The sequence below is a fragment of the Pezoporus wallicus genome, unplaced genomic scaffold (genome assembly GCF_028554395.1).
Source record: "Pezoporus wallicus isolate ANWC-B61680 ecotype Strahan unplaced genomic scaffold, APGP_CSIRO_Pwel_v1 contig_8090, whole genome shotgun sequence".
NCBI lineage: Eukaryota > Metazoa > Chordata > Aves > Psittaciformes > Psittacidae > Pezoporus > Pezoporus wallicus.
The window spans coordinates 1,156,448-1,176,388 of NW_026642841.1; the positions used below are offsets into that span (position 1 = coordinate 1,156,448).

The 19,941-nt window shown below is 46.0% G+C and overlaps 1 protein-coding gene across 1 annotated transcript in view; it reads left to right on the forward strand.

Annotated features, from left to right (window-relative positions):
* The first annotated feature begins 2,965 nt into the window (after positions 1 to 2,965).
* Positions 2,966 to 19,941, forward strand: part of TRPC4AP (transient receptor potential cation channel subfamily C member 4 associated protein) — a 36,026-nt gene continuing 19,050 nt past the window's right edge. The window contains exons 1-5 of the mRNA XM_057432355.1: positions 2,966 to 3,178; positions 14,104 to 14,232; positions 14,459 to 14,575; positions 17,638 to 17,695; positions 18,744 to 18,799. Of these exons, the coding sequence (XP_057288338.1) occupies positions 3,062 to 3,178; positions 14,104 to 14,232; positions 14,459 to 14,575; positions 17,638 to 17,695; positions 18,744 to 18,799 (477 nt within the window). The 5' untranslated portion in view covers positions 2,966 to 3,061. The remainder of the gene's footprint in view (positions 3,179 to 14,103; positions 14,233 to 14,458; positions 14,576 to 17,637; positions 17,696 to 18,743; positions 18,800 to 19,941) is intronic.

Below are 19,941 nucleotides of genomic sequence, written 5' to 3' on the forward strand. Positions count from 1 at the left end.
AAATGAGCCTGAGCAGTTGCCTGTTATAAGGGGAAAAGCAGGGAGCACAAGGTGTATCTTCACCTTTGAGCCTTTAAGTCTCTTCTGTGATGTGCTCCACCTTTTTTCTTTGGCCTCTTCAGGAACATGTGATTTACCTGAGAGATTGACCAGCTGAAAAAACTTGTTGAGTTTGAGGTGGTTCCTGTCTGTCAAGCTGAAGGATGCTGTGAGGGGAGGACAGCACTGGCAACATAGCGAAGTTCTTGGTGCTTCCATGTCTATAACCAGTGTGGGTCAGTACTAACTGCCTGAAACCAGTTTAACAAATGTCCAGGTAGTGTCATCTGCAAACTGGGGTGGAGTGTGGACTAGCAGAGATTTGGCTTACTGTGCAGTGGAGTTTGCTTCCTTCTTACAGAATCTAACACACTTTTCCTGTGACATTTCCCCATTTCCTTCCTCTTTCGAACTTCCCTTTGGTCCTTACTTGTGTAACTCCGAATCAGCCAACTCTGTGGGTGAAGATAGCCTCAGGGTGCAGCAGGCAGTGAGAGAGTTCCCATGACCCTTCTTATGGAAACTCTTATTTCTTAAGAGGTGAAATGCATGAAACCTCTTGGATTTCAGCTGACCTGACAAATCCAAACCTTTAAATGTGATATTAGTGTCTTTTTGACAGATGTATGCAAGGATCCAACACTGGTGTTACAAAGAGGTTTTCTTTCTAAAGAGAGGGAAAAAAGGTGGGGCAGAAAAGTGATGAACTTTCTTCAAGCCTGCTGGGAAGTGAGGAGTTGGAGCAGGCACAAACAAGCTACATTCAGTATCAGAACCAAAGGGCCTTAGAAGGTAAGACCTATCCTTAGCACGGTTGGAGTTGAAAGAACTCATCTCTCCACAGTTACTGTCTTACTGTGAGTAATCAGATGGACCTTGGTTGGTGCTATGGATGGGTGAGTCAGAATAACACAAGACAGCCTTAATTTTGGTTTGTTCCAGTATTTGGGAGCTACTACCATCTTACTAAGACTTTCTTTTCACAAAACCGACTTTCTTAGGCTCCTCTAGTAAGCCTTTTCTGTAAATGGAAAACTGTCATGTTAACAGAACGTAGAGCTTTGTCAGGAACCCAAGATGAGAGGTATGTTAAACACAGATGGGTAGTGGCAGCTTTGAATGGCTTCCAAATGAGGCAGGTCAGGGCTCAGGAGGTCCTACCTCCAGTGCATACTTGTGGCATCTGTCAGAGGCTGGAAAGATACTACGGGCTTTGCTTGGGTGGAGAAAGATAGAAGACAGAACCTAAATTTAGCATGTACTGTTGATGCCATACTTAAAACTGTGGTGGTGTTTTTCTCCACCCCCAGCATCCTGCAAAGCCCGAAACTTCAGGCTGGATTTTCTGAGGTATTTCAAAAGCAATTGTTGGGATGTGGAGAGGCTGTGGGTTGGTGAAAGGTCAAACCAGTGTCTTGTGAAATACTATTTTAATGGAGCTAACAAAGGAAAAAGAAGAATTCAGACCTTTGTATGAATTGCTGTCAATGGCAAAAAAACCCACCCAATACCAAAAAGCAAAGGGGGCAGTGTGACAGGAGTCCCTAGGAGAAGGGACTGAGAGCAGCCGTTTGTATCTGAGGCAGCATGAGCAGGCAAGTGAGCAGATTGCCATGTGTGCATTTCTTCAGCTGCAGTGCTTAGTGGCTGCGAGCAGCAGTTTATCCAGACAGCAAGTCATCCATTAGCACATCTTGCTTTTTACTATTAAAACTGTGATCATCATCAGGCCCACGCATTATTCATGGTGGGGAGAAGGGCTGGAAGATGGGATGCTGTAAAACTTTCAAGTACATCACCTGAGAGCCATCGCAGCAGCACGGGCTAGAGGGTGCTCTAAAGCATCATGTAAATCACTACTGTCATTCTTGAATTCTGTTGTCCCTTGTACAAAGAAAGGGATAATAAAATGGGATATAAACCAAGATCTGTGTTTTAAGTGATTTTGGGTGCCTACACTGTATGTTCCCTGTTGTCTCACCAGCCACCAGAGCTGGGCTGGCAACAGCAGCCCTAAGCCTCTAGAGCCAGCCAGCAGCAGTGAGGGAGGAGAGTGGCTGCTGGTCACCATTATGTCTTTGGGACTACCATCACCTTTTGGGTCCCTGGGAGCTGCTGCCTGCATGTTAGTCCAGAACTTGGAGCCCAGACCTTATCCCCGTGTGCTGGGCTGCACCCCCAGAGCATGAGCAACAGAGCAGGGAGGGGATCCTGCCCCTCTGCTGTGCTCTGGGGAGAACCCCTTGCAGTCCTGGTCCAGCACTGGGGTAGCAGCACAAGAGGGACCTGGAGCTGCTGGAGCAAGGAAGGAGGCAACGGAGATGCTGCAAGGGCTGGAGCAGCTCTGCTCTGGAGCCAGGCTGAGAGAGCTGGGCTGGGTCAGCCTGGAGAAGAGAAGGCTCCTGAAGGGGAGACCTGAGAGCAGCTCCAGTGCCTAAAGGGGCTGCAGGAAAGCTGGAGAGGGGCTTGGGACAAGGGATGTAGGGACAGGCCAAGGGGAATGGCTTTAACCTGCCAGAGGGGAGACTTGAGATGAGCTCTTAGGCAGAAGCTCTTCCCTGTGAGGGTGCTGAGGCGCTGGCACAGGGTGCCCAGAGAAGCTGTGGCTGCCCCATCCCTGGCAGTGTTCAAGGGCAGGTTGGACCCAGGGGCTTGGAGCAAGCTGCTCTAGTGGAAGGTGTCCGTGCCCGTGGCAGGGGTTGGAGCTGGATGAGCTTTAAGGTCCCTTCCAACACAAACCAGGCTGGGATTCTGTGACCGTGCTCCACAGTGTCTACTCCCCCAGTGCTGTGTTTCCTGCTGGGGTTTATTCCTCCCCGCAGCCATTTACGCCGCGCTGCTCCCCCCGCGCTCCCCTCCCCTTCCCGGCACCCCCGCGCCCACATCGGACTACATTTCCCAGCGTCCCCCGCAGCGCGCAGGGCTCTGCCGGGACTGGGTCCCTGCTCCCGCCCCGTACAAAGCACCTCCCGGAGCGGGGGGGACGCTTCATGTTTGTGTGCGCCCGAGCACCGCGGCGGACATGGCGGAGGCGGCGGGGGGCCCCAGGCCCGGCAGAGCCCGCGCGGCGCCCACCAACATACTGCAGCAGCTGCGGTACGGGCAGCTCAGCGGCTGCGGCCTGACGCGGGGGACGCAGGTACGGGGTGTGGGGGGGCGGCACCTGGGCCGGGCGGGGGAGGCCCGGAGCTCGGCGGGGGCTCACCGGGCCCGGCGTGGCGGGGGGCTCCCGCTGGGCTGGCCGAGGCCTGGCGGACCCCCTGCCCTCAGCACACCCCCTGCACGCGGCAGGGCCTGCAGAGCCGCCTGCTCCGGCCCGCGAGGCCCCGCTCCGTCTGGGGTTGGGAGCGGGTGTTTAGCGGCCTCTCGGCGGCGCTGAGCCCCGGCCTGGCGCTGTCAGGCCTCCGCTGGAGCTCGGAGGCCGGGAGGAGCCCGGCGGGGCCTGCTGCCGAACCTGCTTGGAGCCCAGCCTTTCCTGTGCTGCCCCGCCGCGGTCCTGGCCGAATCCTCCCCCTGCAGCCTGACGTGGTGCGGAGGAGGAGGAGGATGCCCCCGTGCCTTCGTGCCCCTTGTTCCCCTTCCCATCTTTGGTCTCGCTCTAAGAAGGGCTGTGGAGCCGGGCAGGCCTGTGCCATGCTGCGAGAGAGTCGGCCTCCCCTCTTGCTTTGGTTGGAGATAGAGGTTGTGGCTTCCCCCTGAAAAGAAGCTTTGCACATAACCGTGATAACACTGCGTCAGAATTAAGGTGTGTTTGATGGACAGAGGCAACCTGATGATACTAGAGCTCAAGAGGCACTTTAGCTCTGAAATGGGGTAGGTTTTATGTTAATGATTTTACATAAAACTGTTCCAGGTCTGTTTCAAATTTGTCATCTTTCCCAGCTGATGATGCTGGGGAATTACTAAGAAATGAAAACTTGCTACTGAGGCTTGTGCTATCATGTGCTTGTGCTGGCTCTTTTAAGAAGCTGATCATGGATAATGGAGTATTCATTTCGTTTTGTGAGAGTAATTGGCATTTGTTTTACAGATTAATTCTGAAATGGTGCAGAGACTTGGAAAGCAAAGTGTGGGATAAAGAACTTGCATTCGGATGGTGATTTATTGAGCTAAAGTATCTTCAGAGAGCTGAAATGGCATTAAAAATGGGTTACCACTCTCTTTAAGTGCTTTTTACTAGTGCAGGCAACAGTATGTTCCTTGATTAACAAGGAGTGTGAGCAATTGCAAAGGGGGGACTTGGTCAGCATGAATGCCCACACCTCCTTCTGTAGCTGAGGAGGTGAAAAAGCTTTTAGACACTCTTTTGTCCTCACTCTGCTGCTTGCTCAGATAGTTTGACTAAGGCTTAAGAGAGAGCAAACCATTTGCATGAATTTAAACCTGATGAAGTGTCCTTTGAAGGAAGTTATTTCAGTGGAGTTGTTCTGCAGGGCATGCAGACAGAGCAGCATGTTGTCTCGCCAACTCGCCTGTCCACTTCTATGCTCTTTCTCACTCCCCCTACAGCAGCAGCAATTTAAGTCGGATAAACCTGTAGCAGTGTTGTGCACCAACTTGGATCTGTTAGGATGGTACCTCCACTCTTTAGTTTGCTTGAGAAATGCAGTGTGGTCCCCTGTTTTAGTTGGGGGGTTTGTTAAATCTTGGGAATCACTGCCAAAGCAGTGACCAGGCTTTAACAGGAAGTGAGGAAACTTCTGGTTATCTCCTCCTCCTTCTCATAATGCCCAAGTTTGGGATGGGGTTTTCTTGTTGCAAGGGGTTGGTTTGGTTTACTCTATAGATTTCAGTATCAATGTGCTGCTCTCAGAGACTTCAAGCTTGGACACTGAGGGCTCCCAGTGCTTCATAAATGCTGTTTTCAAATCACTTAAACTAAGAGGGAATGACAAGAACTCCCTGAATGATTCTGAACTTAGTAAATGACATGTCTCTGTACTTCTGCCTCGAAGCAGTTTTTTGTTTGTATGTGATCTAAATATAAAACATTTTAATGTAACTTTTAAAGTAGTAGGAGGCAGGTTTGGGTGCTTATCTTTATGAAGTTCTATTTTTGATCAGAAAGTGCACAGTTTTCCTGCAGTTGGCTCCTCAGCAGCGGTACTGTAGCTTGTGCTTCAGTTTATCAACTCGCTTGCTCCTGAAAAGCATGAGAACAGATCAGGTTTCCAAGCTGCTGCGTTGGGGTTTACAACAAGTTGGGAGAATGTCCTTCTGGCTCTGTCTTCCTGTTCTTTGCGAGGAAGTTCTGGGACATACGCTGCATGGACTGCATACACTGCTGGTATTCCAAGAGAAGAAAGCATTTTCAGGCTGTTAATTCAGAGAGATTGGGAAGCATGGTTCCTTGCTGAGGTGCCTGCCAGCTGAGGAGTGTTTTCCCACAATGTTCGTATAATAGAATGGTTTGTGTTGGAAGGGACCTTAAAGCTCATCCAGTTCCAATTACCCGCCATGGGCAGGGACATCTTCCACTAGAGCAGGTTGCTCCAAGCCCCATGTGGTGACTGTATTTCAGCATCTGATCTCTGGGGGACAGTCAGAACGCTTCTGTGATCAGCAGTGGCATTTGTTCTTAAGCAGGACTTTGTGTACTATTTTTAGGTGAACTCAAGATCAATTTTTGTGTGAAGAAAGCAGAGGGTTATCTCTGAATGGGTTAGGTTCGTTGTTGGCAGACCCGTATCTGAAGGTCCCATCAGTCTGATCATACAGGGACATAATAGTATTTTTGACGGCAACAGCCACCTGAATATCTGGCAATTTTGAGGCCAGTTAAAGTCTCCAAACTCTGGATCCTTGTGTGTTCCTGCTGTACTCGCCTACCAGGAGCCAGAGCTTTCTTGCTGATTGGTCTTTTTGCTCTGTTGTTAATAATAATGAGGTTAATGGATAAGGCAGATTTCAGCAGGTATTGCCCTTGCCTGTTCATAGAGGCATTTGAGCCCAGTTGCTTCCCTGCATACAAGCCTCAGTCAGTGATACCAGATTGCAAAACTTTGTGTCAGGGTTTGCCCTGAGTCCAAAGAAAGTGAAAGGAGCTTTTCAGATACTGGTAAGCTAGAACAGACCAACTTTCCAGAAGTGACACACATTTTCTAACAAGGAGAAACACTGCCTGGGACGTGGCTGGTTTGAGTCCCTGTGCTGGCACGGCAGTTCTGTCTGCACACAAGCACTGTAAATAAGACCTGAGAGGGTTTATGGTGCCGTTCCTTGAAGGCAACAGAACGTTTTGGCTCGGCTGATCAAGCTCAAATCCCTTTGCAAGACAGCACATACTTCATCTGCTGCAAGCCAACTGTGAAAAGCATGTGTATAACATGAAACCAGAAGATATTTAGGTGCAGCTATGTGAGTCGCTATAGACAGAGCCGTGTAATAGTGGGCTAACCAGTGATGTGTTGGCAAATCAGTGTGCTGCTGGTGCAGACCCAAGAGCGCATCGTCAGTGCTGCTCTCAGGGTTGCCAAGGCTTAGCTGAAACAATCAGAATGGAAAAACAGAGTCCATCTTTCCAGATGTGTTTCATCCCTAGGAATAGATGCTTCCCTTAGCAAGATAGCCCCTATCCACTCTGAAAAACATCTCTGTGGAAGGAAAACATCTGCCTCAGACATGCCGATTTCCAGCTCCCACCACTACAGGTTGTCTGTCTGGAGTAGTTTACTAACTCTAAGGAAATATTTTGGTTTCTAATCAGTTTTGTTCCCTCACACCACTGCCACCAAAAAAGCATTTGAGTATGAATATAATCCACTTGAGTAGTTCTAATTGTGTCTTCACAGGCTTATACTCCTCACTAGAGGACAGCTAGGGAGTATTGAAAACCCTGACATGCTTTTTATGTGACGCGGACCAGAGCTCTGTCATCCATAAGAAACACTCAGAAATGGTTGGACTTCACTGGTCTTATTTTGTTGCGTGAGTGGGAAGAAAACTGTCATAGATGTAATTCCCTGCTATGGCAGGGGGTTGGAACTGAATGAGCTTTAAGGTCCCTTCCACCCCAAACCATTTCATGGTTCCATGATATTCCTTGCCCTTTTGCTTTTTCCTAGATATCCCTGTGGATCTTGCTTTCATTCAAAATGAATTAAAGAAGAGACATAGGGCAGTTCCAAGCAAAAAGCAATCCCTGTGAAGTTAATATAATTTTACATATTCATTGAAGTATTAGTTTCTGAGAGTAAGATCATCAAAGCAAACATTAGTAGCTGTTCCTACTATCTGGTGGATTTTGTAGTGGGTTTTAAGAGCTGCTGGTGTTAAAGATCTGCACTGGAGTTGTTCCACTCTTAGAAGCACTGTAGGGTTTTGGATTCTCATGCCCTGTTCTTTGTCTTGGTAGATGAGCTCTTCTTCGAGGGATGGGGAGTAGAACAGTAGTCCGGGAGTTGTGGGGAAGGTTAGACCTGGCTAGAAGCCACAGCAAGATGTAGGCAAAGTTCACCACCTGGCTTTTGAGTTGGCAGGAGAAATGGTGGTGTGTCCATCCAGGCTTGTGGAGGGTGGAGAAGCGTTGGTTTTGGGAAACTGGATCCATGCTTTGAAGAATCTAGGAGCTGGAGAGAGGCTGGAGATGGGTGCTCTGATTAAGTTGGGAGAAGTCAACATCTCACCACTGGAGTTTCTTTGAACGAAATTGGGATCTCTGACATGCTGCCGTAGGGCCACAAGTTGTTCCTGGATATGCTGTTGTGTTAAACTGGAAACTTGTGTCTGAGGAGGGGTCATTTGCCTTGGTTGAAGGTTTTCTGTGGGAAATTGCATGAGCAAAGGGACAGCTTCACCAGGCTGATGCATGTTTGTTAGCGACTGAAAGGGAGCTGTGATCAAGAGCTGGGCTGGCAGGGCACTCCCCTAACTCTGAATACTCATTCTCCTGGCAGCATGTCAGAGATGGCTTCCTCAGTTATTGCTGAATATTTAATTGCACAAATACTGGTTGCCTGGGTTTTAAAGGTACAGCCTAAAAGGTTGGAAGGAAAGGATATGAAAATGATATCGAGCCCCTGTGCTTGCATCTGTTTCTTGATAATCTCATGCTGCTTTTTCCTTCTAAACATTCAGAATGTTTGAATATATACTTCAGAAGTGGTCATGGGAAATGAGAATGGAAATTCTGTTTTTTTTTTTATAGCATTTCCAATCTTAACTTACTGCATGATAGGGACTGTAGTGATAGGACAAGGGGTAACGGGTTAAAACTTAAACAGGGGAGGTTTGGATTGGGTATAAGGAGGAAGTTCTTTACTGTGGGGGTGGTGGGGCACTGGAATGTGTTGCCCAAGGAGGTTGTGAATGCTCTGTCCCAGGCGGTGTTCAAGGCCAGGTTGGACAGAGGTAATACGATTTAGTGTGAGATGCCCCTGCCCATGGCGGGGGGTTGGAACTGGATGATCTTAAGGTCCTTTCCATCCCTAATTATTTTATGATGGCAACCAAACCAATGGAATGAAGTAGGATGACAGCAGATGTGTCATAGCTGTGAAGTCTATCGCAGCATGAATCCTTCAGTGCTGTAAAGGGTGATTGGGCACCTGAGTCACTATTATTTTGCTTTTGAAAGATGACAGAAACCAGGCTCCTGTAGTGAGTGTTCAGCAAGACAGGGAAATGTTTGAAGGGTAAATGTGAACTAGAGACACAGTTTTGTTAGAAAACTGCTTACTCTGGAGAGCAAAGAGGAGTTTTAGTTCATGGTGTTTCTCCTGCTGCCATGTGCTTATGGGCCTCCAGTTCATCAGCAACTGTGGGAAGACTTGGAGATGTGTCACTGACCACAGCTTGGAAAAGTGGTGGAGACAAGGCTGGGAAAATAAGAGGATTACTTTGTAGGGCAATGAAAATCCTCACAATGCAGGAGCACAGAAGGAAAGGCAAATACTCGTTGGAAGGAGAAGGGATTTTGAAGCAATCTTAACTACAGGAGGTCTCAGGTCAGTAACAAATACTTAATGCTGCTCATAATGCAGTTCTTACCCCGTGGCAGGGGCACAAAGCAGTTGGAAGGATGAGCTGCTTCTGTTGGAGAAGCTGTGCCTGGAGAGTAGTGGTCATGGGCAGGAACATCAGCAACAAATCCCATGGCAAAGTGAGGGGGAGAAAGGAAGGGAGAACTAAGCTGATCCAGGGATGGATTTACATAGATATTAACATATAACTCAATATACCTCAAGGAAGATTTAAGTATTATAATTAGTTATATTAGATTGTTATGCTAATGGATACTGGGGTGTTCTAAAAGGATTTATAACACAGGAGGATTAAAAATTTAAAAGAAATACTTAGATTTGCATGTAGTTCAGCCCTTCTTATACTTTCAAGAAAAGATTATGCACAAAAGTTGGTTACTTAAACTCTGTAGTAGGGAACTATTCCTATGGTGGTCTTTGGAGTCATCTCCAGGGAAATCCTGGAGTCCAGTCCTTCGGGAGACTTTAAGCTCAACATAAGCCACCAGTGTGCACTTAAGCCCAGACCCACCCCCCACCCCCACCCCCCGTGTGCTCGATTGCAATCTCAGAGGTTGAGGGAGGGGATTCTGCCCTTTGCTGTGCTGTGGGGAGACACCCCCTGCAGTCCTGATCCAGCTCTGGGGCAGCAGCACAAGAGGGACATGATGCTGCTGGAGCGAGGCCAGAGGAGGCCATGGAGATGCTGCGAGGGCTGGAGCAGCTCTGCTCTGGAGCCAGGCTGAGAGAGCTGGGCTGGGGCAGCCTGGAGAAGAGAAGGCTCCTGAAGGGGAGACCTGAGAGCAGCTCCAGTGCCTAAAGGGGCTGCAGGAAACCTGGAGAGGGGCTTGGGACAAGGGCCTGTAGGGACAGGCCAAGGGGAATGGCTTTAACCTGCCAGAGGGGAGACTGAGATGAGCTCTTAGGCAGAAGCTCTTCCCTGTGAGGGTGCTGAGGCGCTGGCACAGGGTGCCCAGAGAAGCTGTGGCTGCCCCATCCCTGGCAGTGTTCAAGGGCAGGTTGGACACAGGGGCTTGGAGCAAGCTGCTCTAGTGGAAGGTGTCCCTGCCCGTGGCAGGGGTTGGAGCTGGATGAGCTTTAAGGTCTCTTTGACACAAACTCTGGGATTGCAGAGGAACCGCTCTGTCTGCTCCACTCACTGTAATGGCTGGGCTTGATGACACATTTTTAACTCTGTGCTTAAATCCATCAGGAAGCCTTTGATTGCCCTTGCAGCAAATCCACAGTGCTGTGGCTTCAGAAGCACAGCTGGAGCGAGCCAGGATGGGACTAGTCAGGTACCTGATCCCTTGGCTGGTGAACAGCATTCAGTGAAGCGCTGGTGTAAAACTGACATTAATCAGACCACTTTGGCTGGTGACATAGCTTGGGAGCTCTGTGCTGGGCTTGAGCTGGTGTGTGCTGCCTTGTTTCAGAGGCCTGCCTGGAAGGTCTGCTTCTGGAGGGCCACAGCGTGCTGTTCCCCAGGTTTCTCAATTTGTGATTCAAGACTTGGCTGTGTTACTGCAAACTTCTGCGAAATGACTGTGTGGAGCTTGGTGTTTGTACCAGTTTGGTTGCCGCACTGGGGTGTAGAGAAGTTCTGACGCTGGTCCTTTTGTTTTCCCAGTAATCGGTACTTACTCTGTCATCTGCTAATGCCAGGAATGTGTGATGGTTCCTAACCCCAGCAACCACTGGTTAGATTGGCCTCTGTCTTAATTGATGCCATTTACAGCTGGGCTTTTGCAACCTTCCCTTCTTGCTGGAGAGTATGTGACTTCTCAAGCTTCATATGCAAGATTTCAGCTGTTTTATTCAGAACTATTCAGTGAATGAAGAAAATGTGTGAGAAATTGGTGCTGAACCAAAGAATTCTAGCGGGAAAGGGGCCTCCAAAGACCCAGAGCTAATTTTGATGACTCTTCAATAATGTCTGCACAAAAAGAGCAAGAGGGAAAAACCCGCTTAGCATGTAGTGAACAGTTTTCATGTATATGCTATTCCAGAAATCAGGAGATGCAGCTTTTAACCAGAATGGTTGTAAAGACAGACAGCTCCATACAATCCAGTTGAATTTTAATCCCTCCACAGAATCTAAAATCTTTGCATTGGCAGATACCACCCCGCCACAATGGAAATATTCAGAGCCAGGCTAGCCTCGTAAATACTGAACAGGGACCACAAGCTGGAGCTTGCAAGGAAACCAAAGGCATGTATTAAATAAGAGAAAGAAAACTTTGTTTTGAAAGCAGTTAAAGGAAGACAAGAGCAAGGAAACATTTGCTTCATTCTGTCAGAATTTCAGTTCTGAAAGGTTCTGCAGATCAGCATAAGTGGCTGCCTTGGAGTCCAGCACAGGGAGAGGAAGACCAACTGGTACAGAGATGGGAATGGGGATGGATCCTGCCCAAACCAAGAAGCATACATGTGATTAACAAATGCAGTATTAAACCCAGTGCAAGCTTTTACCACTGGTAAAGAGCTTTTGGCTGTTTCTGAGAGCACTTGGATGCTGAATTCTCCATTGTGCTACTGGAAGCAGAGATTGCAGCCCATGCACGTCATCTTTGCCTGTGGTATCTTGCACATCAGTTGGAGCTGGAGAGTTGGATTCTTTCCCTGGCATTTTGCTGCACATTCTTTGCACTTCACCCAGCAATGAATCCAGTTTCTGCTGCTCGTGGGGCTGTGTGCTTCTGCCACACCTGAAATGGGCAGTGTTGGAGCTCCTCTTCATCTCTGTGCTGGGTGTTACAAGGAGAGATGGAAATTTGTAACGTCAAAGGAGCTGACCCATTGCCCGCGGGACAAACAGTGAGAAGCCCTTTGATTTCTGGGTTTGTCCTGCCTCTGAATGGCCTCCTCAGAAGAAACTGTGTCGTCATTCCCCAGTAGTGATCACTCTCATTCAGAAGTCAAAGCAGCAGAGAGTTAAAAACTAGAGAGTTTTATGTCCCAGGTTTGCTTGTGCTGCTTCAGTCAGCCCCTGTAGCAGGAAAACCCGATACTTCAAGAGTCTTGAAGTTCTCATCAGGAAAAGAACCTTAGCTATCTGGGAAGCTTAGAGGAAGGGTGAGGACCTAACATTGCCAGTTTGAAGTTTCATGTGCTTGCCCCAGTTTTCTTGTTTTCCTGTATGGTGTCTAGCAACAGAGAAAAGGGGTAAATTCTCAGTCAGAAACTGGAGTATATTTGCATATAATTGTCTAATACGGAATGCAGTGACCTTTTAGAATTGTACACAGAGGTGTATCTGAGGAGGATGTCTTGACTGAAACAATAAGAAGGAAGCTTTCCTGACTGTTAACTATTAACAGTGAACATCTAGGGAGGCTGAAGGGAAACAATACAAGTTAGAGGCGTGACAGCAGGTCGAAGGAAGAGGTCCTGCCCTTCTACTCTGCTCTCGTGAGACCCCGCTTGCAGCACTGTGTGCAGTTCTGGTGTCCTCAACATAAAAAGGACATGGAACTGTTAGAACAACTCCAGAGGAGGCCACGAGGATGATCAGGGGCTGGAGCACCTCCTGTATGGAGACAGGCTGAGAAAGTTGGGGCTGTTCAGCCTGGAGAAGAGAAGGCTGCATGGAGACCTCATAGCAGCCTTCCAGTATCTGAAAGGGGCTACAAGGATGCCGGAGAAGGACTCTTCATCAGGGCCTGTAGCAATAGGACAAGGGGTGATGGGTTTGAACTGAAACGGGGGAAGTTTGGGTTAGATCTAAGGAAGAAGTTTTTTACTGTGAGGTGCTGAGGCGCTGGCACAGGGTGCCCAGGGAAGTGGTAAATGCTCCATCCCTAGCAGTGCTCAAGGCCAGGTTGCCCGGAGCCTTTTATTACATGGCAGGGGTTTGGAACTGGATGATCCTAAGGTCCTTTCCAACTCAAACCATTCTACAAAGTTAGCCACAGAAAGGCTGGGAGTGAGTTACCCAGAATGAGAGCAGCTTAGAGATTTAGGCCTGGAGTAAAAGAAGCTCCACAACTGTCGCACTGAGATGCGGTCTGGCTGACCTGAGGATTGCAGTTTCCTGGGGGCTTGTTTGTTATCTGGTGGGCATATAAAAATTCTGTCACACCAGCCAGAAATCCTGACCTAACTCTTGGTGCCTGTCTGACCTTTCTGTACAAGGGCAAAGCCCTCTTCTGGGGTTGGCCTAGTTACCTCTGAGGTACTGTTAAAGGAAGGGAGTTAAATGCAGGTCAGCATTGACTGCATGGTGAACTTTAATGAAGAGCTCCGCCTTCACAGCATCTGCTGACAGTAACCTGCCGGAAGTGGTCAAGTTTTCAAACAGCTTTTGTGGGTTCTAAGCAGAATATTGATTAGTTTTGTGCTGCTGTTATTTTTTTTTTTTTCTTCCTACGTTTAAAATGTAGTGGTGATTTTTTTTTTTAATATATATTTTTGGGGAGAAGAGGGAAAATTGGAGAAAGTTTGCACAAATGTAGTAGCAAATATGAAGGGATGGTTGCAGGCTGCTTCCCAGAGGGTAATGCCAATGTCATTCTGCTGATTTGGTTGTTGGCCTTTGTTTATAACCAGACCACAGAGGACGCTTTTACTGGATCTTTGGTATGTTCTTCTGGAGCCTGCTTGTAAATCTTCATGTTTTGGGCCATTGCTATGACCAGTGATGGCTTCAGGGATTCGGCTGAGGAAATACTCATTACAAGCTGAATGTGATGAGTAATGAAGCCTTTCCATCTTCAGTGTTCTGTACATCGTAGAGTATCTTGGCAGCATCAAGGCACACTGACCTGTTCAGTGGAGTTCTACCAATGGAGTTAATCGGACACTAATGTGTTCCCACTTTAAAATCTATGATCAATATAAAAATATGGCATGAGATGAAATACTCTCAATGATAACATCTGCTTTAAGCCCCCTCCTGCTCAAAATACTTAGATCATCTGTAAAATTTTTGCAGCTATCAGTTCTGAATAAATGCTGCATGGAAAAAGGTACTGGATTTGTAATGATACTCTGTACAATAAATTACTTTTGTGATATTCTGATGCTGATGTTTTGGGGAGGTGATAAGGTGGTTTTCCTGGTTATGAAGCATTTGACACGTGGAAATTCTATTCTTTTGTTGCAGATCACAGAGGCCTTGTTAAAGGAAAGAGATAAACAAGCAAAATGGAGTGGGATTCCCTTGCTGCTGCAGAAGCTGTATCAACATAGCCACCCAAACAGCGATTTCTCCCAGTGCCAAAGCATCTTAAAGGTACTGTCTGCACTGTTCTTCCTGAAAGCTAGGGATTATTTTGTTGTTTCTTTCTTTAAAGTCTACTGTGATCGTGTTTACTGTTTGTATGATAACATCTGTCAGTTGGCTGGTAGATAAGAACTGGGAATGTGTCATTGATCAGTCAGTAGATAACACGGGTAGTTGGAGACATTTGTGTTATACTGATGAACAGTTTTCTCTTTGAACCTTCTTTTGCATACAGGAAATTTCCCCACTTCTTTCAATGGAAGCAGTGGCATCTGTTACAGAAGATAAAAAAGCTGCTCAAGAGTCCACTTTCCCAAATACATACACGTTTGACTTATTTGGAGGAGTCGATGTAAGTGTTTTTTTTCCAACAATATCAAAAGATTTCTCTATGATAGTTGTACCACTGAGAAATCTGCGAGGTCCTTGAGACCTTTGAAGCTTCTAAATAGAAGCTACAGAATGACTTTACCAATTTGATGTTAAGTGTTAGAATTGTGCCTGTTTCTGTTAATCAAAATGTGAAAAGGGTGTATTTTCTGAGGTGTTCCATCATCAAAAGCGAGGTGCTTTTTCTTATATGATACAGAAGACTTGCCTGTTTCTTCAGGCAGTCTGGTTTTAGGGTGAAAAAGGTGAGACCTCTCTGTTCTCAGTGTAAACAGTTTCACGTGCTTTCTAGTTGTGAGATTACTACAGTTGCTACGAGAGCACTGAGCTTTTCCCTTACAACTGAAGGATGTGTGGTGGTTCTTTAAGCACATTAGTGCACTCCTTTAGCCAGGTTGTCTGTGTTTATAGCTGGCATGCAATAAGGACTGCTTCTGTGATGGAAAAGTTTTTAAACAGACCTCCAAGGTTTCTGGAGACCTTTATCTTTATTCAATATTACACAAATACCCATTGCTCAATTGAATGGTGGCAGACTCTGGGATTTCAGCTTTCATTAGACATGTATGATTTGTGTTTTCTAGTAAACGAATTCATAGAATCATAGAATAGTTAGCATTGGAAAGGACCTTAAGATCAAGTTCCAACCCTCCTGCCATGGACAAGGGCACCTCACACTAAACTGATGCCCCCTTTTTAGTCTAACTAAACATTGTCTTTGCTAATTCTCTCTTAGCGTGCCTTTACTTAGGTAAAACTTGTATTTAGGTTATGTTGTTTTGAAATCAGTACTGGTCTAGTCACTGGTATCCTCTCAACTGGTTTTGGTTTGTTTTTTTTAACTTGGGCTGGAGATGGTAAATATCAGCTACGCTTTAATTACCTGGTACTATGGCTAGAGATTTGGCTGACACCAGTGGGTTTAATGTGGTTAAAGGCATCTGTAGAAGCCTGCTCTATGTGTTTTTAAAAGAGGAGTGTAATCTGCTGGTTCTGTGTATGCCATGTGCTGACTCCACATTGCAGTTGCACTTTGAGCTGTGAAGCACAAGTAACTTTGAAGGACACTAAATCTGCAGTGTGCTCTGTATGTGTAATGTGTGACAGGAGACTCCGCAAGATATTTTGGATTTTGATAGCCTTTACATCAAGAAAGAACAAAAGCACATTTGTGTGTCCTGCCTTTATATGAATACATACAAAATATTACCCAAAAGTACAAACACATGAACTGATACAGGAACATCATGGACCTTGGATCTGAATTGCACCCACATTCCAAGACATAAGATCTTGTAACTCCCTTTCTGCTCCTTCTGCCTCTGGTGAGGCCCTGGTGCAGGTTGCCCAGAGAAGTTGTGAGTGTCCCATCCCTGGCAATGTTCAAGGTTGGACAGGGTCTTGTGTGACATGGTCTAGTGGAAGGTGTCCATGGCAGGAGGTTGAATCTGGATGATCTTAAGGTGCTTTCCAACCCAAACCAGTCTGGGATTCCATAAAATGTATATTCCTCTTTTGTTGTGGTTTAAACCCAGCCAGTATCTCAGCACCTCTCAGCCACTCACTCACCTTCCTCTTCCCCCCCCACCAGGGCAGAGCGGGGAGGAGAATCAAATGAATATTGTGATATGAACAGTTTAATAACTAAAATAAAGTAAAATATCCTGATAATAGAAAGAATACCAACAATAATAATAGGAAACAGCAAGAGAAGAAATGAAAGCTCAGAGCACAAGTGCTGCACAATACAATTGTTCAGCACCCACTGACCAATACCCAGCCTGACCCAAGCAGTGATCTGGGCCTTCAAGGTAACTCCCCCCCGTTTCTATACTGGGCATGATATGCTGCAGTATGGGATACCCCGTTGGCTAGTTTGGGTCAGGTGTCCTGTCTCTGCTTCCTCCTGGCTTCTTGTGCCCCTCCTCACTGGCCGAGCATGAAAGAATGAAAAGTCCTTGATCAGGGCAAGTGCTACTGAGCATCAACTGAAACATCAGTGTGTTACCAGCATTGTGCTCAGAGTGAAGCCAAAACACAGCATTGCACCAGCTGCTGGAAAGAAAAACAATTGTTACAGCTGAACCCAAGACATTCTTAAAGTTGCCTGTTTACCTATCAGTGGTTAAAATGAGTAGTGCCTCCAGTGCTATTGGATGTTTGCCTCCATGTCTGGGTAGATGGCTCATTAAAAGACCAAGTTAAATTGGGACAAGTAGAGAGAGTAGGTTGTAAAATAGAAGTATATTCCTAGTTTGCATGACTCAACCAGGTGATGCCTACGTTGCACTTAATGATTTTAAACTGAACTTTAAAGTTAGGGGCTTTTTGCAGTGCTTTCTGCAGAAGTCATCAGTTCCTTCCAGTGGTTAGCTCTCATTTTAAAATAAACTTCTAGAACAGCTGAAGGTCAGTTCTGCATCTGACTGTCTGAACATCTGTCAGAGCCATAGCCCTAGCCTTGGGAAGCTGACTGTTATATTCCCAACATAGAAATGAAGACAACACTTCACCTATATGTAAACATGGATGTTCAGCCCACACAAGGTGCATGCACAGAAGCAGTGGCTTGCTCTTTGGTGGTGAGTTTAAAATCTGGAAAAACTAAGTTAAGTTATATCTGGACCAGGAATGTGTTCTGAAGCCCAGCAACACTTAGGGATGCTAAATTCGCATCTCTTGCAGATGATTGCTAAAGGCTTATTATTCTGGGAGATGTGTGACAGCCATCTTTGATGTTACCTGGATGCATGTGAAATTACACTCTTTAAAGGCTCAAATGCTTTAAAACTTGCCAGTGGAAGATTGTCTTATACAACTGTTGTTATTTCTTTAGGGTAAACGCGACTATTTTTTGTCAAGGTAACTTTGCCACCAGTGGGGTTTGACTGTAGAGCTGCCAGTAATCAATCGCCTCTGTGGCCTCAGCTGAGACAGGACTAAGTTTGGATTTATCACTGACAAATGAATTGGTTATTTGTATCTCAATGATTATTCTCTTAATTCTTTATCTTGTTACTACAGCTTTTAGTAGAAATTCTCATGAGACCAACTCTTATCACACAGAAAAAGAAACAGAAAAGTAAGTAAATGGGTGGGTTTTCTTTTTACTTGTCTTGTGTTCTTTTTCACATAGAAATTCTATTTCTGTGTTCCCATACCAGTGATTTCCTATTCCTAAATGAATCATTGGTTTCTTTGTTCCCTCTGGTACTGATTCATGATGGGATTTAGGATAGTCACCTGTTGCAAAGCACAGCTCAGTGCATTCATGCACTCAGCGTAATGTCCCTCGTCAATCTGCAGTCAGTGGAAACTTTCATTGTTACTGTGGCTATAGCTGCTGTTAACAGTTATTAATAATCCACAAAACATCCTTGATGTAATAGGAGTTACAGAGATTGTGAGATAATGTAAATAATGCTATTTTCCTGGTCTAGCCATAGTAACCAGTTTCCAGATTGCTGGAAGGAGAGCTTGCAGGTGGGGTGCAGTAGCTTTAGCACAGCTTCTCTGCTGGAGCAGCTTTGGTTTAGTGTTTTCGTTTCTCCTGTCTGTCATTCTGGTTCCCTGAACCCTTCTGAGCAAAGGAAATGTCATGGTATGCTCCATGCCTGGCAGCCAGGGAGCTTCAAAGGTGAAGTAACTTGATGAATTTGAGCTGGAGGCAGCTGTTGTATGTCTGTACTGAAAACATACTTTGAATATTAAAATGCTGGAGTAAATGAGATTGGAAGGTTTGCTATGAAGTCCTGATGCTGTGTGGAGAAAACTCCCTCCATGTTTAACAACTGGAACTAATATGTATCTATAGAGTTTCTCATATTGACAGATTTTGAATTCTGTGATCTATGATATTTTCCTAATGTGTCACTAAGATGTGTCCTAGACCACAAGTACCCTTTGTGGTCCTAGGCAGTGCTGAGGGGAGCTTTGGAAGAAACCATATGAAGAGGTCAGGTATAGAGTGTTTCTTTCTGTTTTCCATCCTCCAAGGCATTTCCACTTCTGGTCTAAGCTAGGAGTTAAACTGAAATTCTCACTGTTGTATAGCTGTTGATGTCACTATGGTGGATGTTGGTGCTCCTCAGCAGCATGTAGCTATTGAGTGTCTGTGTTCTTCTTTGCAGTAAGCGATGACCTGATCAAGGACTGTTTAAGCATACTGTACAACACATGTATATGTGTAAGTACCACTGCTGTGGAAGTGTGTTTTCTGGGCCACCCTGTAATTTGATGCGTTACTCAAATAATTTCTCTTTTCTTACCACATTATCAAGTTTAAATCCTCTTGTTTGGCTCTTTGTGCCCATGTTTCCATAGGAAAGCCATGTTGTATTCAAACCTCAAATTTGCAGCTGGGAATGGATGCCTGCTAACCCATGCTACAGTTCGTCTAGTTCAGTGATAGTGCTGGCAAAGTGTTTTAAGTTGGATTCTGCAACTCCTTCACATGCTGAATATTCAGTTTGGTTGTTGGCAGATCAGTGTCAGGGAAGATACTTGGTTAAAGGCCTGTTGCAACTCCTTGCCTTTAAAATGTTGAAGCTAAAAGCACATGCCTCGGGTGATGCATATGCAGGGAACATCCTCAGGATTAAGATAATCCCATATTTCATTATGGCACAACCCAGGAAGCACTGTGGAACAGAAACTTAAGTAAAAGGCAGTTACTGGCTTGGAGCTCTTCCAAAGACACCAACTCTGTCTCAAGAGTTGGGAGTCTTAATAGATCATGTTCTCACTGTGTGTGCACATGGGAGCAGGAAGAGAGGGAATACTCTTTTCCTGACTGACACTTTTGCAAACTGTGAATGGCATAATGCTAAGACACAGGTTTGCAGTGTATAGAATAGCTGGTTTAATTTAGTATAACTATATATATATAAATATTCTCTTGAATGAGAAGTATTCAGGATTACAAAAACGTCAGTGCAATATCAAGTGTTCTTAGGCTTATGTGTAAATGTTCAGGACGTATCTAGTTCTGTGAGCACCGGTAATGTGTCAGTTATATATAATAAACAGCTTTGCAAGTGGTAAGGATGTAGTTTTAAGTTATGTTTAATAACAGAGAGGACTGGCTGTGCTTTCAGCAGAGATCAGAGCATGAAAGCTGACCTTAATGAACTCAGTGATGAACCCACCAGTCAGGGAAAGCATGAAGTTGGGTTCATCACTGAGTTCAGTAAGGTCAGTGCTTGATTCTGGTTGCTCTGCCAAGCTGGGAGCGATGCCGACAGGTATCTGGGGTATGCTTACATACCATGGAATGGAGCTGGTTACAGTTTGCATGGGGAACCAGAGGTCTCTCTGAGGTATTTCTAT